The sequence below is a fragment of the Raphanus sativus genome, unplaced genomic scaffold (genome assembly GCF_000801105.2).
Source record: "Raphanus sativus cultivar WK10039 unplaced genomic scaffold, ASM80110v3 Scaffold0088, whole genome shotgun sequence".
NCBI lineage: Eukaryota > Viridiplantae > Streptophyta > Magnoliopsida > Brassicales > Brassicaceae > Raphanus > Raphanus sativus.
The window spans coordinates 19,885-34,829 of NW_026615410.1; the positions used below are offsets into that span (position 1 = coordinate 19,885).

At 40.0% G+C, this 14,945-nt stretch overlaps 4 protein-coding genes and 1 pseudogene across 12 annotated transcripts; 4 read left to right on the forward strand and 1 right to left on the reverse strand.

Annotated features, from left to right (window-relative positions):
• Window positions 1-14: 14 nt before the first annotated feature.
• Window positions 15-1,712, reverse strand: LOC108859099 (putative F-box protein At3g17620). Its single transcript, XM_018632945.2, has one exon. The coding sequence runs from the start codon at window positions 1,580-1,582 to the stop codon at window positions 269-271; it is 1,314 nt and encodes a 437-aa protein (XP_018488447.1). The 5' UTR covers window positions 1,583-1,712; the 3' UTR covers window positions 15-268.
• A 1,544-nt stretch (window positions 1,713-3,256) lies between these two features.
• LOC108858911 (zinc finger BED domain-containing protein RICESLEEPER 2-like) lies at window positions 3,257-5,172 on the forward strand. The gene is made up of 2 exons (XM_018632763.2): window positions 3,257-3,421; window positions 3,605-5,172. Exons 1-2 carry the CDS (start codon window positions 3,391-3,393, stop codon window positions 5,170-5,172), a joined length of 1,599 nt encoding a protein of 532 aa, XP_018488265.1. The 5' UTR covers window positions 3,257-3,390.
• Window positions 5,173-6,310: 1,138 nt separating this feature from the next.
• LOC108860233 (uncharacterized) lies at window positions 6,311-7,837 on the forward strand (annotated as a pseudogene).
• A 501-nt stretch (window positions 7,838-8,338) lies between these two features.
• Window positions 8,339-8,896, forward strand: LOC108858900 (uncharacterized). Its single transcript, XM_018632753.1, has one exon. It carries the CDS (start codon window positions 8,339-8,341, stop codon window positions 8,894-8,896), a length of 558 nt encoding a protein of 185 aa, XP_018488255.1.
• Window positions 8,897-11,939: 3,043 nt separating this feature from the next.
• On the forward strand, window positions 11,940-14,796 carry LOC108805373 (heat shock protein 90-1). Of its 9 annotated transcripts, none has more exons than XM_056995954.1 (5): window positions 11,940-12,340; window positions 12,680-12,746; window positions 12,841-13,096; window positions 13,220-13,356; window positions 13,573-14,796. In XM_056995954.1, exon 5 carries the CDS (start codon window positions 13,665-13,667, stop codon window positions 14,607-14,609), a length of 945 nt encoding a protein of 314 aa, XP_056851934.1. In that variant the 5' UTR covers window positions 11,940-12,340; window positions 12,680-12,746; window positions 12,841-13,096; window positions 13,220-13,356; window positions 13,573-13,664; the 3' UTR covers window positions 14,610-14,796. The 9 variants fall into 9 exon arrangements, with proteins under 9 accessions (XP_056851934.1, XP_018432901.1, XP_056851936.1 ...); XM_018577399.2 differs by having other exon boundaries at window positions 12,841-12,971; XM_056995956.1 differs by having other exon boundaries at window positions 12,861-13,096.
• Window positions 14,797-14,945: the final 149 nt, after the last annotated feature.

Sequence of the window (14,945 nt, forward strand, 5' to 3'; positions counted from 1 at the left end):
CCAACATCTTGATAGGAAAATAATAAAGAGAGAGTGGATTAGACTTATCACTAGTAAAAATGTCAAAATATAAAAGAAGAAAAGACCACAGAGTTTGAGTTGATCAAGAGTCACACGATCTTAGTGCAAGGGATGTGGAAGCTCGAGAACAAAGATATTGTCTAACTGACTTATTTTGGTCCAAAGAAACATAGATATTGGATAGTGCAGATTAACTGATTAACAATCTAATTGTTCATATTCTTTTTTTCAGCTTTGGTCGTCTGTCTCATTGCTTGATTTGGGCTAAGCTTGGAACATATGAGCACCCAAAAGGACGATGAAATTCTATAGATTCTCCGAGATCTACTTGTCTGAAATATCCACCCTCTCCAATGACATAAGCTATGTTGCGAGTGAAACACATATCTGTGTCTTTATCAAAAACCACGACGACTTTCTTCTCTTGGTCAATGAAGAAACTTCCTTGTGACATTCCAAACTGAAAATCTAAGAATGGTTCCATATTCACTGCAAAGAACATGTTCCACGAAACCTCTTCAGGCTCAATCTTAGTCGTGACCCAGATCTCCATATGCAAGGAATTATCAATCTGAAATAAGACGGCAAGCTGCTCTTCTCTTACACTAGAAAGAGTGGCCGTACATTCAAAGCCAGTGTGAAAGGGCAGACCAAGACGCGGACCAAATCTCTGGGTGGTAAAATTGAAACAGATCAAGAAATCAGCAACCTCGTAGGGTTCTCCAACTGCTGGTTTAGCTGGATACCTTTCTCGAGCAAACCAATAAGTATTTCCCTTGAGAGACACGCCACGTGCATAAGACTCTATATGCCAGTCGGGAGTGACATCAAGAACCCTCCACGAATTAGAGGGGCTGCTTAAGTCGTAGATTTCATGCTCTACAAAGTCATTGCGGAGACGATCAATAAATCTCAAAATTTTGTAGCATTTGCTGCTGCTATTCTCGTATCCTATAGCATAGGAATAGCAGTCCAGTCTAGGGTGAGGAGGACTTCGGGGGGGCTCGAGCCACAAGGTTTGACTCGTGTAAGGATTCCAGACAAGGAAACTAGCCAAGTCTTTTGCGATGCATAACAATAGACCGTCGCAGTGATAGACTAGTGATATATCAACTCGATCTGAATTGTCAAGGCTACCTTGACAGGTTATCGATGGGAGATTGAGTGCCATCAAATAAACCCGAAACTCTATCACCATGACCACCGTTAACTCCTCCGCCGCCGATGCTTGTTCGCCCATGTGCTTTCTGAAAAAGCTCTCAGCTTTGGTTAAAGTGTTCCACTTTTTGCAGGATGATCTTGCTCCTCTCAGACATGTCACCGGAAGCCTGGACAACACCTCCTCTGCCAAATCTCTTGGAAGATCGACCATACTCGTCGTCTCCTTGCTCCCATCTTTGGATAAAGTGTTGAGCTTTTTTGATTTTGCAGGTAAATCCTTCTTCGTTGCTTCACCAAGGAGGTGCTTCTCTGTAAAGCTCCCATCTTTGCATGAACTGTTGGACTTTTTGCAAGCAGATCGGGATCCGAATCCTCTCCTAGATTTCACCGTCTCCGACATCCTCTTCAACTCTTCCTAATTTCAATATGGATCGATGTATTTGACAGAAAATTAGATAACTTCAAGCTTCAATTTCGAAATAACAAGATTTGATTCCGACATAAAAAGTACTCTGCTTTTGTTCCGGATACCAGTTTGAAGATGCAGAAACCCTACATGAGCGACGGTTTGTAAAGGTAACTGGGCCATTATGGGCTTTAAAATATAGTTAGGCCTCGCAATGTTTCTGAACCGGCCCAAGCACTTTGGTGACCGAACCCATGAAAAGACAAAAGACTATGTCCGAACCATTAGAGTTAGACGAAAGGGAACCAATACATTCGGTTCGATACAACTTAATAAATTTCCATGCAAATTTAAGGCAGAATATTTTTTTGTTCTTTTGCTTAACAACAACTTTCCTCAATCAATGTAGTAGTAAACTGGTTGCATTTATTTTGATCGTGTTATGGTGTTCGGTGTTCCAGAGGATTGACCTATGCGGGAACAAGAACGTGTTAAGTAAACAATCTATCGTCAAGAGTGTATGAACTTGACCTTAAGATCTCTAATCTTTGCTAACTCAGACTAAATGAAAGACATGCACTTCATTACCTAGAGAAAAATATGTAGATTGATGATTGTGGTCATCATAAGACTTTTGGATTATCCCCATTATGCATCTTAGTCGTTTTGATATAGCAGCTCTTATTTACAATTTTCTTATATAATTGCAGGTTTTGCTCCCAATCCTTTGAACCATAAATTGATTTTTTCACAATTCTCGTTTATTGGGTACTATAGCTATAGCGAAGGTTAAATTAACGAGTAATTTTCTTTTTTTAAGGTAAAAGTTAAAGAGTAATCTTACATTGCTGTTTCTTGTGTTGGCAACTGCTTCAGTGTTGGACCCTCGGTTCAAGATGAAGTATCTAGACTTTTACTGCTCGAAGAATAGTGATGATGAAGGTTCAAAAGCTGAGACTGACTACTTACGGAATCTGTATTCTTCCTACGCAGCTAGCGAGATACGTCCACTACCAGAACGTGGACCAGCTCCACGCTGTTTCATGTACATGTTCGAAGACGAGTCAGAAGAAGAGGAAGAGAAGAAGCCTGACGGTTATGGGGACTTTGCTTTCTTTCAAGAGTATCTCAAGTTTGAAGGATGTTCAAGAGAGTTTCATGAGTCGTCAGAGCTTGATTCCTATTTCAAAGAGCCTGTTTTGGAGTGGAGCAAAGACTTCGATGCACTGGACTGGTGGAGGAAAGAGAGCTCGAAGTACCCGATCCTCTCCCGAGTAGCTCGTGACATTCTCTCGATTCCAATCTCTCGTGGCACGTCGACCCGTGCGTATGTTGCGGATAAAAGAGAGTGTCCAGAGTTTATTGTCGCATTGGAGGGTAAACTTTTGAACGCCATGATGTGCGGCGAGAGCTGGCCAGCGACGTTGATATGGCCAAGTCGTTACTAAGAATGCTATATATGTATTGTCTTCATGAAAACTCAATCTACTCTTGTTTTATTTTCTTAACTAAAAATGAAAAACTAATATTTTATAGATTTTATGAAATTTCGTTTAATCACATCCGTCCCCAACTTGACATTAGCTACCGTCTGATTATTCAATAACTGGTCGCCACGTATGTGAGGTTAGCATTCCCACCTAAACAATAAATAAGATCCTACAAAGATTTAAACATTGACAATCAGAAAGTTCTAAAAAAAAAAAACATTGAGAATCTGAACCGTCTTTTATATTAACCCTAGTATTCCTCTCTCTCCCTTCGTCTCCCCACAGACAGAAGACAGAACAGCAACCCTTGTTATGGACAACAGTGACCTCGCATCCGATTCAGGTTCTATAATCTCTTCTTCCTTGTCATATTTTTTTTGTTTCCAAAGAGGTTTGTCTTCTCATGATTTTGTACCGATGTAAGTACCTAGTTTTCTAGGGTTTATTCTAGATATCGTCGCTTTTAACTTTTGTCTCAAGTGTTCGTCTGTATGCATGATAGTATTCTGATACTATTCCTTGTTAGATTCGATGAAGAACCAAAACTCGGACGATTCCGAATATGATTTTGAAGAGAATGAGACAGAAGGTCATGACGCTATGCCGATCTGGCTTCAGATAAACCCTAAAACCATCAGGAAAGAAGTACTTAAGATCTACGAAGCACAAAAAATAAAGGCCAAGACGTTTCTCAATGACTTCCAAGGAAAGCTAACCCTCTCTTACGAATGGATGATTAGCGGGGACGAATCGGCCCGAGACTACACCTGCTTGACTGCTCATTTCGTCGACGATAACTTTAACGTCAGGAGCTGGATCCTCGGCTTCACCACCGGCGTTTCGATACCTCTCAACGACATTTACGTCTACCACTTCAGGAAAGCTGTTCAGGATTTCGAGGTTCAGGACAAGGTCTCCACTATACTGCTCCCTAACCGGGAAGGTTTTGACGAAAAGAACGTTGATGCTATCATGAAGTGTATGGATAGTCCGGTTAACCTACCAGTTTTCGTGGTCTATTGCTGTTCTGATCTGTTCCGGTTAATGGTTAATGATCTGTACAGCGAGTTTAGCTGGTCGTTGTATGAGGAGGTTCGCATGTTGGTTGGATGGGGAAGTTTTTCATCTACCAACTGGAATGTGAGACTGTATCATCTCCAGCAAGCCGTTGATATGCAAAAAGAGGATGCGTTTTCGAAGGATGAGATTTACGATGATTATGATAAACCATCTGATGAAGAATGGGTGAAGATTCGGACCTTTTGTAGGCTCGCTGGTGTCATCTATAAGGTTGCGGAAGAGATTTTTGAGGGAGGGTATTCGACGTCTAATGTCTACTTTCACCTTCTTGCGGAGCTGAAGGTGATGTTGGAGCAAGAGGTTGCTAGTGGTGGTGATGGTTATGGCGATGGTGATGGTGATTATTTTTTGTGGAAAGGTGAAAGGATGTTGAAGATGTTTGATAAGTATTGGAATGATATGTTTCTTGTTTTGGCTACTGCTTCTGTGTTGGATCCTCGGTTTAAGATGAAGTACATTGATTTTTACTGCTCAAAGAAGGTGGATAATGATGATTGCTCCAAGGCTGAGACCGTTTTGGACTATTTACGTAATGTGTATGCTCGCTATGCAGCTAATGATATCTGTCATAAACCAATATGCCCTGTTGCTACAATTAATTTTGAAGAAGAAGAAGAAGACGGTGATGATGATGAAGGTTATGGTGATGAAGTAGAGAAGAAGAAGGCAGATGCATACGAGGATTTTGTTTTGTTTAAAGAATATCTAAAGTTTGAAGGAGGATGTTCAAGAGAGTTTCAAGAATATGAACTCGATTCCTATCTCAAAGAGCCGGTTATGGAGTGGAACAAAGACTTCAAAGCGTTGGAATGGTGGAAAGAAGAGAGCCAGAAGTATCCAATCCTCTCACGTGTAGCTCGTGACATTCTCTCTATACCGATCTCACGTGCAACGTCGTACGATGCTTATGTTTCGGAGATAAGAGAGCCTCCGGAGTATGTTCTTTCCATGGATGCCAAAGCTGCTAACGCCATGGTGTGCGGTAGAAGCTGGTTATCGCTCATACCAATTTGATGTTGATGGAAAAATTGGTACGATCTCCTTTTTTTCTCTCCTTATTAGAGCATCTCCATTGGTGAACCCCCTCTTGGGGTTCATCTTTTCAATTTTAATTATTAAACTTTTTCATTTTTCTTTTTGATTTTAAAAAAAAAAAAAAAAAATTAGACCAATCGTGGGCCGCCACGACACGTGGGACCCACGCTACAGTGATGAACTTCAGGAGAGAGGGGTTCACCGGGAAGAACTTCGGTGGAGAGAGGTTCATGAGATTTGTTTATTTTAATATTTTTTTTTCTTGGGAAAGGTGTGAACCTCCCTCAAGAACTCTCAATGGAGATGCTCTTAAGAACTTAAGATGCTTTTATATAGCCTTCATGAAACTTAGTAAGTGTTTTTGTTTTTGTACTTTCGTTTCGCATTTCTATATCAATAGCATGTTCTTTTTTTTGAAGATTTGTTTACACAATCGTATTCCTGTTGAGACTTAAGAGTCTCAACTCTCAAGGGTGACTCTGATGCCCATTTCATACAGAGCCGGTCCTAGGAAAATTAGGACCAGAAGCAAATTATAAAAAATCGGCCATGTTGGTTGGGATTCGAACCCAGGGTTGGTGTATGGAAATCTTTAGCTTTCATGTTTTACCACTAGACTACAGGGAGATTTTGTGAAAATGTGGCCGAAATAATATGTATAATGAAACGGCCGAAAGCAGTGGCTTCCTTGGCTTGGTCCAAGGGCCGCCTCTGATTTCATACAGACTTGATAAGTAATATAATCACCAGAGATTGTGACATGCTACAAAGTTAATCACTAGATATTGTGACAAGGTTTATGAGTCTAAATCTCATTAGCAAGATAATACTTCACAGGCGAAAAAACCAAACCAAACTGAACTAACATAACCGAATCCAAATCGATCCAAATCAAACCGAAGTAAACCAAACTGAAAAAATAAAAATATTTATTTAATTAGATCAACTAAATATATTAATGATAATAAAAATTTTAGTAAGTCATATTTTGATCACTTTAATATTTAATGCAAGTTTAAGAACAAAAACTAAAAAAAAACATTTTGGAAATTTGCTTAATTTTTTTATTTATACTAATATATACTTTAGAACGATGATTTTATTTAATTGTTATTAATTTTGATATTTAATAAATACATTTTGTACCCTTCTTCAAACAGATTCGAGACATCAAATTTTATTTATTTATTTTACTTTTTTGTATGGACGGAACAGAAAGATGTTTGTCTCAGCGATATCTTCTCCTTCAACAACTCTCATCAGACTATCAAAACCAAATGGGCTAAACCGTTCACCGGTTCGAAAAATCCTCTGCCTGAATCAGCAGAGGCAGAGCAAAACCGGTACCTCAAAATCTTGGATCCTCCCAACAAGTCTCTCGCTCTTTGGTTCAGGCTTCGTCTTGGGTCCTCTTCTCGATGGTCTCCACTCACGCGTCGATCTCGTGGTTTACAAAAACGGAGCTTTTCAAATCGGTCCTCTTCACACCAGCATCTGGGTAACTAGTCTCTCAATGACTTTGAAATCATTTCATAAACATTCTAATATTGCAACCAAGTAACATGTGTGTACTTCTTCAGGTCCCGTTCTTGCTTGGCTTATTTTACTGCACAGTAGGTTTACTGCAACTTCTACTGGATGATAAAACCTCTACAAAGCCTCCACGTGGTAGCCTGGACAAAACCGTAATTTCACTCTTGTAAGTGTTGTTGCTGTGTGTTTAGCAGACTACTTAAATGTGGGACGTACGGTAGAAGTGACTACTTTGTATGGTTTGATGAATGAAACAGAGCACTGGTGTTGTTCTTAGAGCTAAGTGCTGAAATGTACAAAGCTGGAGTTTCAGACAACGTAGAAGCATACATTCTATTTGCCTTAGCAGAATTTCTATGGTTCTCTCTAAATAGAACCTGGCTTGGTTTCACCGTCGCCTCTCTCCTCGGTGTCGCCTGTCCTTAGCCGAAATCCCTATTATGCAGTAAGTAAAACCGCGGGATTCAATCATTTAGCCCATGTCTTTGTTTTCTAGATATAAAGAAGTCTTAAAGATTAACGTAACATAACATGACTTAACAGATTCTTTCATCTGTGGTACTATCCAGAAGCAAACATAGAGATCTTTGGTCAGGTAAAAGAGCTTTTATACATGCATCTTATTGAAGCAAGAATAATGTAAAAGAGTGTTTCTGTTATTTCTTGTCTTTTCAATGGTGAAGGGATTGGTCACTTGGACAACAACTTGCTACTTTGTCTACACACCGTTCTTGATCAATCTTGCAAGATGGCTCAAGTCAGTTGCGGAGACTACTAGTGATGTGGACATTAGAAAATGAAATTTAGCGCAAGCGAAGAGCAATTGTGTTCTTTAAATGTATAGAGTTTCTAGCTTGCAAAGGTTTCATTAGATATGTCGCCAAAAGAAACAAATCCGGGTCAAGATTTCATTACTCTCAGTCCCTCACCAAGATAAAACCTGCCAAAATAGTTTTTTTTTTAATAAAAGAGTTGATATAATAATAATTATTTAACTCTAGAAGTTTGATATTGTTAGAAAATGAAACTATTATGTAGTACTTAGTAATTATATTGTTCTTTTCAACTAAGTTCATTTGATTAGATCAAAATAAATGTTTTCGTTTTACTCTAGCAATCTCCAAAATGTTTCAACTAACCAAAAATTTATTATAATTGGGGATACAGATACAGAGAGGCACACAAAGATCTCATGCCAAAATAGGCTTTTAATATAATTAACAAAATAAATGCTTCGTTTTACTCTTGCAATCTTCAAAAAGTTTCAACTAACAAAAAAAAAATCTGTGATACTGATACAATGATACAATGATACAATGATACAAACAATAAATTAGAGAAAACTGTAGTGAAGTCATTAGTATGCAATAGCTAATTTGGATATTCTTATTAATTTTGCTATAACAGTTGCATTTTATTAAAAATCCCTAAGCATATAGGGTGTTAAATAATCAAGTCAATGGATATAGTTTTCATGTGATCTTTTTCTTAAATAGTTTGGACATTCCTATAGAGAGAAAGAGAGGAAAGTATTTTCTATATAATCAATTGATAAGGAACAACCACTCCTCAAATCTAAAAACCACATAGCGCTTCTTGCACACTCAAGGCAATGGCTTTATCTTCCGTCACAAGAAACGTGTTTTCAATTCTTCCTCTTCTCGTTATCATAACAATCACCCCTCTGTCTTCATCTTTTTCTCCGACTGACAAAGTCACAACAGAACTACTTAACCAACTCTGCGCAAAACCGCCAATTGATAACATTACTTTCTGCATCTGGCAAACCTCTTCTGCGGTAACCATAGCCCTCGACCTAGGTGGTCTTGTGGATATGGTCCTCGAAAAGACGCGAGTGTTTGGCAATATGAATCTTTCGGCGATGAAAGACTTAGCGACAACAACGACTGATCCGTATCTCAAGAACACTTATAAGATTTGTGCGATAGATTATGAATTAGCCGTTACAGCAATCGAGGGAGCTCAAGTGTTTGCGAGGTCTAAATCGTACGAGCTAGTACCTCAGGCAGCTTCTAAAGCCTTGGACATTATATCTTCGTGTGAGGCTGACCTTAAAGATCTGAAAAACGTGAGTACTTCTATACGCAATTTGGTGTTTGAGAGAATGTGTAACATTGGTAGCGTTTTCTCCAGCGTTTTGACGTCTTGATTCTTTTATGTTTCATTCACCTGCATGATGGTAACAAGCAAAAACGATTAATATGTCCATCTACTCTTGGTGTAGCAACTTATAAATCAATAAAGTTATTAAAATCATAACCAATAATAATGCTCATCGGTAATAAATATTTGTGATTAGAGAGAGAAAGTAGATCTATTTTTCTCCGGCGAGCGGCCGGCGCGTGAGCGTGCGTGCCGCCGCCGGAGCTTCTCTTCCTGTCGTCAAAATTGTTCGTCTGGGGATTCTCTTCCGTCTCTTCCCCGGTTTCGCCTTGTCCGAGCTCTGGCTCAGTCACCGACGGTCGCCGTTTACTCGTGTAGTGAACCGACGGTTTCGGTGGTCTTGATTCTGGAGTAAAGACGCCAACTGGTGGCGAGGATGTTGCGGTGAGGTCGCTTCTGCAAGTGTAGAGATTCGATTCCGGGAGGCGGAGACTTTTAAAGCTCCGTCGCCGCCGGTCTGTATCCGGGAGGTTGGGGCTACGTAAGCTCAGCCGACGCCGGCTCCTGCTTCTGGATGACGAGGGCTTCCACAGTCTCGTCTCGTCAGCTCTTGGTGCCTCTTATCCGTGTGAGGTAGGGTTTGGATTCAGGTTTTGAATCGGGTTTAGATCGTGGTTCGTGGATGCATGTGGTCGCGGCTTTGAGTAAGCGGATGAGACTTCGAAGAGATCGATGTTGCTCTCTGCAGTGAGGACAAAAGAGAAAAAAGCGATGGTGGTAGTGGAGGCTCGTCGGGAATACGAGCTCCGGTGAAACTAGGGTTTCGGAAGCGGTGCTTTGGTGGCGTTGTGAAGCGGCGGCGGTCGGGTGGAAGCAAGAGAGACGCGTGGTGAGCTGATGGTTTAGATCTGTCCATGTGTCCGGCTCCTTGACGCGCGGACTGGCTTCAACGCGTTTGGGCTGGAGTGGGCTGTAGGCCCAGCTAGCTTGTTTGTGTGAGGCCCTAGATGTATGGGCTTTGTTTTTATTTCTCGTTTGGGCTTCGGCCCTGTTTTAGTTTGTATGTTCTGGGCTTGGCCCATTTCGATTCTAATAAAAACAATCTTGACGGAAAAAAAAAAATGCTCATCGTGAGCTTATTTGGAATCAAATAATACTGTTGATCTAGTTTACAAATCTAGAAAGACGTCTTTCTAGTTTACAAATCTAGAAAGAAGCCCAATCAACGTCTATTTTAGAGAGATATTGTAAGTACAAAATCACCATGGTCTCTCGGCCCAAAGTATGGGTGATACCCAATACGAAGGAAGCTTTCACATGTGATTGGTCACCGCAACTTGACTTCTTTATTATGTCTTTAGCTTGATAAATTCTTTTCTAAATTTTTAGAGGCATTTGCATAGTAAATAGAGTTTGATGCCAATATTTGCAAGCATAGAAAAACCATCAAAAGCCCAATTCATAATAGAGTACAATTACGTATGTAACCCTATAGTTATCTAAAGAAACAAAAAATAGAATAAAATATATATGTAATGATATTCACACACAAAAAAGAAATAGTATTTATTCAAAATACTTTTGACTCTTTCTCTTTTCTCTTTCTTGTATCATTTGCTCGTGAATATGTTTCTGTATTTTGCATGAAGAAAATGCATCAGATGTGTTTTACAATCAATAGTCTCTTAATTAGAAAACTTTTGTTTCTTTCCGGCGAGTCACGGCAAGGTCCCAACGAGTCATGGGACCAGCGAGTCATGGCGAGGTTCCATCGAGTCATGCTGAGGTCCTGATGAGTTGCAGAGAGGTTTTCCATCTCAGAACACTCAGATTGGAGCTACAATCAGTTTGAACGTCATAGCTTCACCGTCACACTTTCTCCGTCGACTTTCTTTTAGTCGCTGGTATACATATACCTTTCCTAACCAGTTAACCAGACCGATGGACCGGGTTTTATGTAACATCCCGAGTTGTGATATGTGAAAAGGCTTAAGAGAATTGATTTGGCTACCTATATCACCAAAGTTGACTTACCTTTTCCGTCACACCTCCGTTTAGAACTCCAGAGTTAAGCGTGCTTGAGCTGGAATAGTGAAAGGATGGGTGACCTATCGGGAAGTGATTCGCGATACCGTGTAAGTGAGGCCAAAACACGGGGAAAGGTCGGGTGGTGATTGCAGGGTCAGTAAACAATGATTTCGAGCCTTGGAAAATTAACGACCGTCCGTCGGATGGGATGGGGCCCACGGGCCGAGAGAGCGGGCGTGGGTGGCCTATTAGCCGTGGACGGGTCGGGGCGTTACAAGTGGTATCAGAGCTGGTTAGCCGTCTCAGTTCTGACCTGAGAGGCGTCTTGAGACCTGTCGTGGGGCGCAACGAGGGCGTTGCGTTCTTTGAGAGGGGGTGAATTGTAACATCCCGAGTTGTGATATGTGAAAAGGCTTAAGAGAATTGATTTGGCTACCTATATCACCAAAGTTGACTTACCTTTTCCGTCACACCTCCATTTAGAACTCCAGAGTTAAGCGTGCTTGGGCTGGAATAGTGAAAGGATGGGTGACCTATCGGGAAGTGATTCGCGATACCGTGTAAGTGAGGCCAAAACACGGGGAAAGGTCGGGTGGTGATTGCAGGGTCAGTAAACAATGATTTCGAGCCTTGAAAAAATTAACGACCGACCGTCGGATGGGATGGGGCCCACGGACCGAGAGAGCGGGCGTGGGTGGCCCATTAGCCGTGGACGGGTCGGGGCGTTACATTTTACTTTGGTTAAACCAACTTACCTACATTGATCTTAGCTTAAACATGCTAACCAGCACAATTATAGATAGAATCTTCGCCTTTCCGATCACAAGTCTCCAGTTACAACAGAATTTCTTCACAATTTCTTCGTGTCGATTTAGTCGGTAAATAAGCAAATAAAAGTTCAGTAAATGTATAATCAAACAATATTAAAAGGCAAATATAAGCTCCATTGAGCTATGCCACATCGACAAATTAATTCAGACCAATAAGAATAGAGTTTTTTGCCACGTCAACATCGTCAACCTGAGTTAAAAAGAACATTTCGACTGGGTTTTCTACAAAAATATAACTCGGCCCCGTCGTCAGCCCAAAACCTATTTGTCTCAAGCTTGCGATTCTATCCCCCTTGACTCATTCGCTTCGTCTTCTCCAATCTCTGAGTTTTCCACGTTTCGCGTTACCATAGGCACTTATGATCAATCAATGATCTTTAAAATCTTCGTCAATGTTTCGTTCCACCTCTCTTTGATTCTTCATCCTTAAAATCCAGACGTTTCATAATTTTATCAACCACTTTCTATAAATTTAGGGCCATAAACACAAACCCTCACCCCCAACACCTCCCCAAACCAAGTTTTTTCAGTTCTTACCTTTCTACTCTCTATTTCCGTCATGGTTAACCTCGATTTTGTCGTTTTCCCAAGAGGTTGTCCGGCGACTCATCCTTCACTGGGATCATTATTAGGTTTTTAATCTCTCTTGCCTGTTCAATTGCTATTAATCTCATACCAACAGCTTCTCGCAGATAAACATGATAATTAGTTAACTCCCTTTTGGATTTTCAGAATTATTATCATTCTCTACAAATCAATCCTTACTTTCCTTTTTTTCTGTCACGTTTGATACCTCTTATGAGTTTTTGATTATCAATAAACTTAACAAGCTGTTTCGTTCTAAATATATGTAGTAAACCCCATCATCTAACTTCGTTGATTATTCACATATTTCTACTTTTTGTTTTTGTTTTTGTTTTGACTCTAATGATTGTTGTTGTTGATTTAACGCTATGGACGATGGACAAAAGTTAAAAAGACATTAATCAGCAACGTTATCTGGTCGTCTTCTTCTTTGTCCTTTTCAGCTTTCTCCTGGTAAAGCTTCTTTATATTAAAACTCTTAACTAATCAAGATCTTATTATACATCTAATATATATATAATATTTGTTATATTTTGTTGATATATAGTTTGTGAATCTGATTGAAAGAAGGTCAGGAGGTATTGCAGAAGAATACAGGAAGAACATGATGAAGGATGAGCCATTACCTGAACCAATTAAAGATCTTCTCAACAATCCATTTAGGACAGGACAAGAGAGGTTCGTCAAAGATTTCAACACCAAGTCTATCGTCATCATCTACCACAATCCTAATGTATAACCAATCAAAATCATATAATATGGCTCTGCGTTTATGTATGCATATCAGTTTATACATGCACCGAGTAAGTGTGTATTAATTCAGCAAATAACACATGCAATTGAGTTGTTGTAGACTTATACAGTTATACTCCCCTGTTTTTTAATGATGGTTTCCTCAAACTGATTGTTTAAAAATCTTGACTTAGAGCTTTTGGATGGAGAAGACAAGCGGGAATAAATATTGGATATCAGTGAGGAAGCTGGAGCGTTGGCCACGGCTTAGGGAGCCAAGAGCTTGAACTCAAGTTTCAAGTAAACTAACGCTCTTCAGGATTTTTTAAAGGTAAAGAATGCCATCTTCTTTGTTCTTGAGTTGAGATTTTATTTCGATCTTTGATTGTTTATTTTTTTGAAATTTTACGACTTTGCTTAAGTGTTTTATGTTTATCTATTTGTCTTCTCATTAGCATTATTCCTGTGAAAAATATTCAAAGGCCGATCTGTTTGTAGTGTGATTGTTTTTTTTTTTTGATAAAAAAAATCGTATGTTGCTGTGTAGCCGGTTGTGGTTGTGGTTGTTAAAGACAAGAGTGATGGTAAGAACTAAGAAGTAAAAGAAAGCTAGAAAGCTAAGGAAGAAGATGAAGATCAATGAAAGCTGGTGGTTGGGTAAATGAGGATGAGAACGAAGCAAAGAAAGAAACCGAAGGCGAGGTTGAAGAAGTGGATGAGGAGAAGGAGAAGGAGAAGGAGAAGGACGGTAAAAAGAAGAAGAAAATCAAAGAAGTCTCTCACGAGTGGGAACTCATCAACAAGCAGAAACCAATCTGGTTGAGGAAGCCGGAAGAGATTCGCAAGGACGAGTATGCTTCCTTCTACAAGAGCCTGACCAACGACTGGGAGGATCATCTCGCTGTGAAGCATTTCTCTGTGGAGGGCCAGCTTGAATTCAAGGCGATTCTCTTTGTTCCAAAGAGAGCTCCGTTCGATCTCTTCGACACCAGAAAGAAGTTGAACAACATCAAGTTGTATGTCAGGAGAGTGTTCATTATGAACAACTGCGAAGAGTTGATCCCTGAGTACCTCAGCTTCGTCAAAGGTGTTGTTGACTCTGATGACTTGCCACTCAACATCTCTCGTGAGACTCTCCAGCAGAACAAGATCCTTAAGGTGATCAGAAAGAACCTGGTGAAGAAGTGCATTGAGATGTTCAACGAGATTGCCGAGAACAAAGAAGACTACAACAAGTTCTACGAGGCTTTCTCCAAGAATCTGAAATTGGGTATCCATGAGGACAGTCAGAACAGGTCAAAGATTGCTGATCTTCTTCGCTACCACTCAACAAAGAGCGGTGATGAAATGACGAGCTTGAAAGACTACGTCACAAGGATGAAGGAAGGTCAGAAGGACATCTTCTACATCACTGGCGAAAGCAAGAAGGCGGTAGAGAACTCTCCCTTCTTGGAGAAGCTGAAGAAGAGAGGATACGAAGTTCTGTACATGGTGGATGCGATCGATGAATACGCTGTTGGACATTTGAGGTCTCATAAGGGAAGTAACTATAAAATGATTTCCACCTCCTGGATTATTTGTTGAGGCTGGAGGAGTTGTGATAACCGAACTCTGTTTTTGTATTCTTTGGTGGTGGAGAAAAGAAAAATATTAAGAGATTTTGTTTGATACACTAAGCGTTCAGATTCTAGACTCTTCTTATATAGAGTAAAATTTAGGAACAGAGTTCTTAAACAGAGTAATTTCAAGAAAGTATATTTTCTGATTTTCATCTGTGGACTCTCCGGTGTTTATATACTAAATATTTTAGAGTATCCAGTCTCCTTATGTTCAGAAATTCAGAAGCAGAGAGTACACGTTCTTATAACATCATATAACAGCATTCTTTTTTTTTTTCAAATGCAAGCGGTATTAAATTCA

Excerpts from the sequence above, each read along its gene's own strand:
- LOC108858900 (XM_018632753.1), top strand. The coding sequence starts at position 8,339 with ATGGCTTTATCTTCCGTCACAAGAAACGTGTTTTCAATTCTTCCTCTT.
- LOC108805373 (XM_056995953.1), top strand. The coding sequence starts at position 13,665 with ATGAAAGCTGGTGGTTGGGTAAATGAGGATGAGAACGAAGCAAAGAAA.
- LOC108858911 (XM_018632763.2), top strand. The coding sequence starts at position 3,391 with ATGGACAACAGTGACCTCGCATCCGATTCAG. Across the intron at positions 3,422-3,604 it reads TGACCTCGCATCCGATTCAG|ATTCGATGAAGAACCAAAAC; the intron begins GTTCTATAATCT and ends ATTCCTTGTTAG.
- LOC108859099 (XM_018632945.2), bottom strand. The coding sequence starts at position 1,582 with ATGTCGGAGACGGTGAAATCTAGGAGAGGATTCGGATCCCGATCTGCT.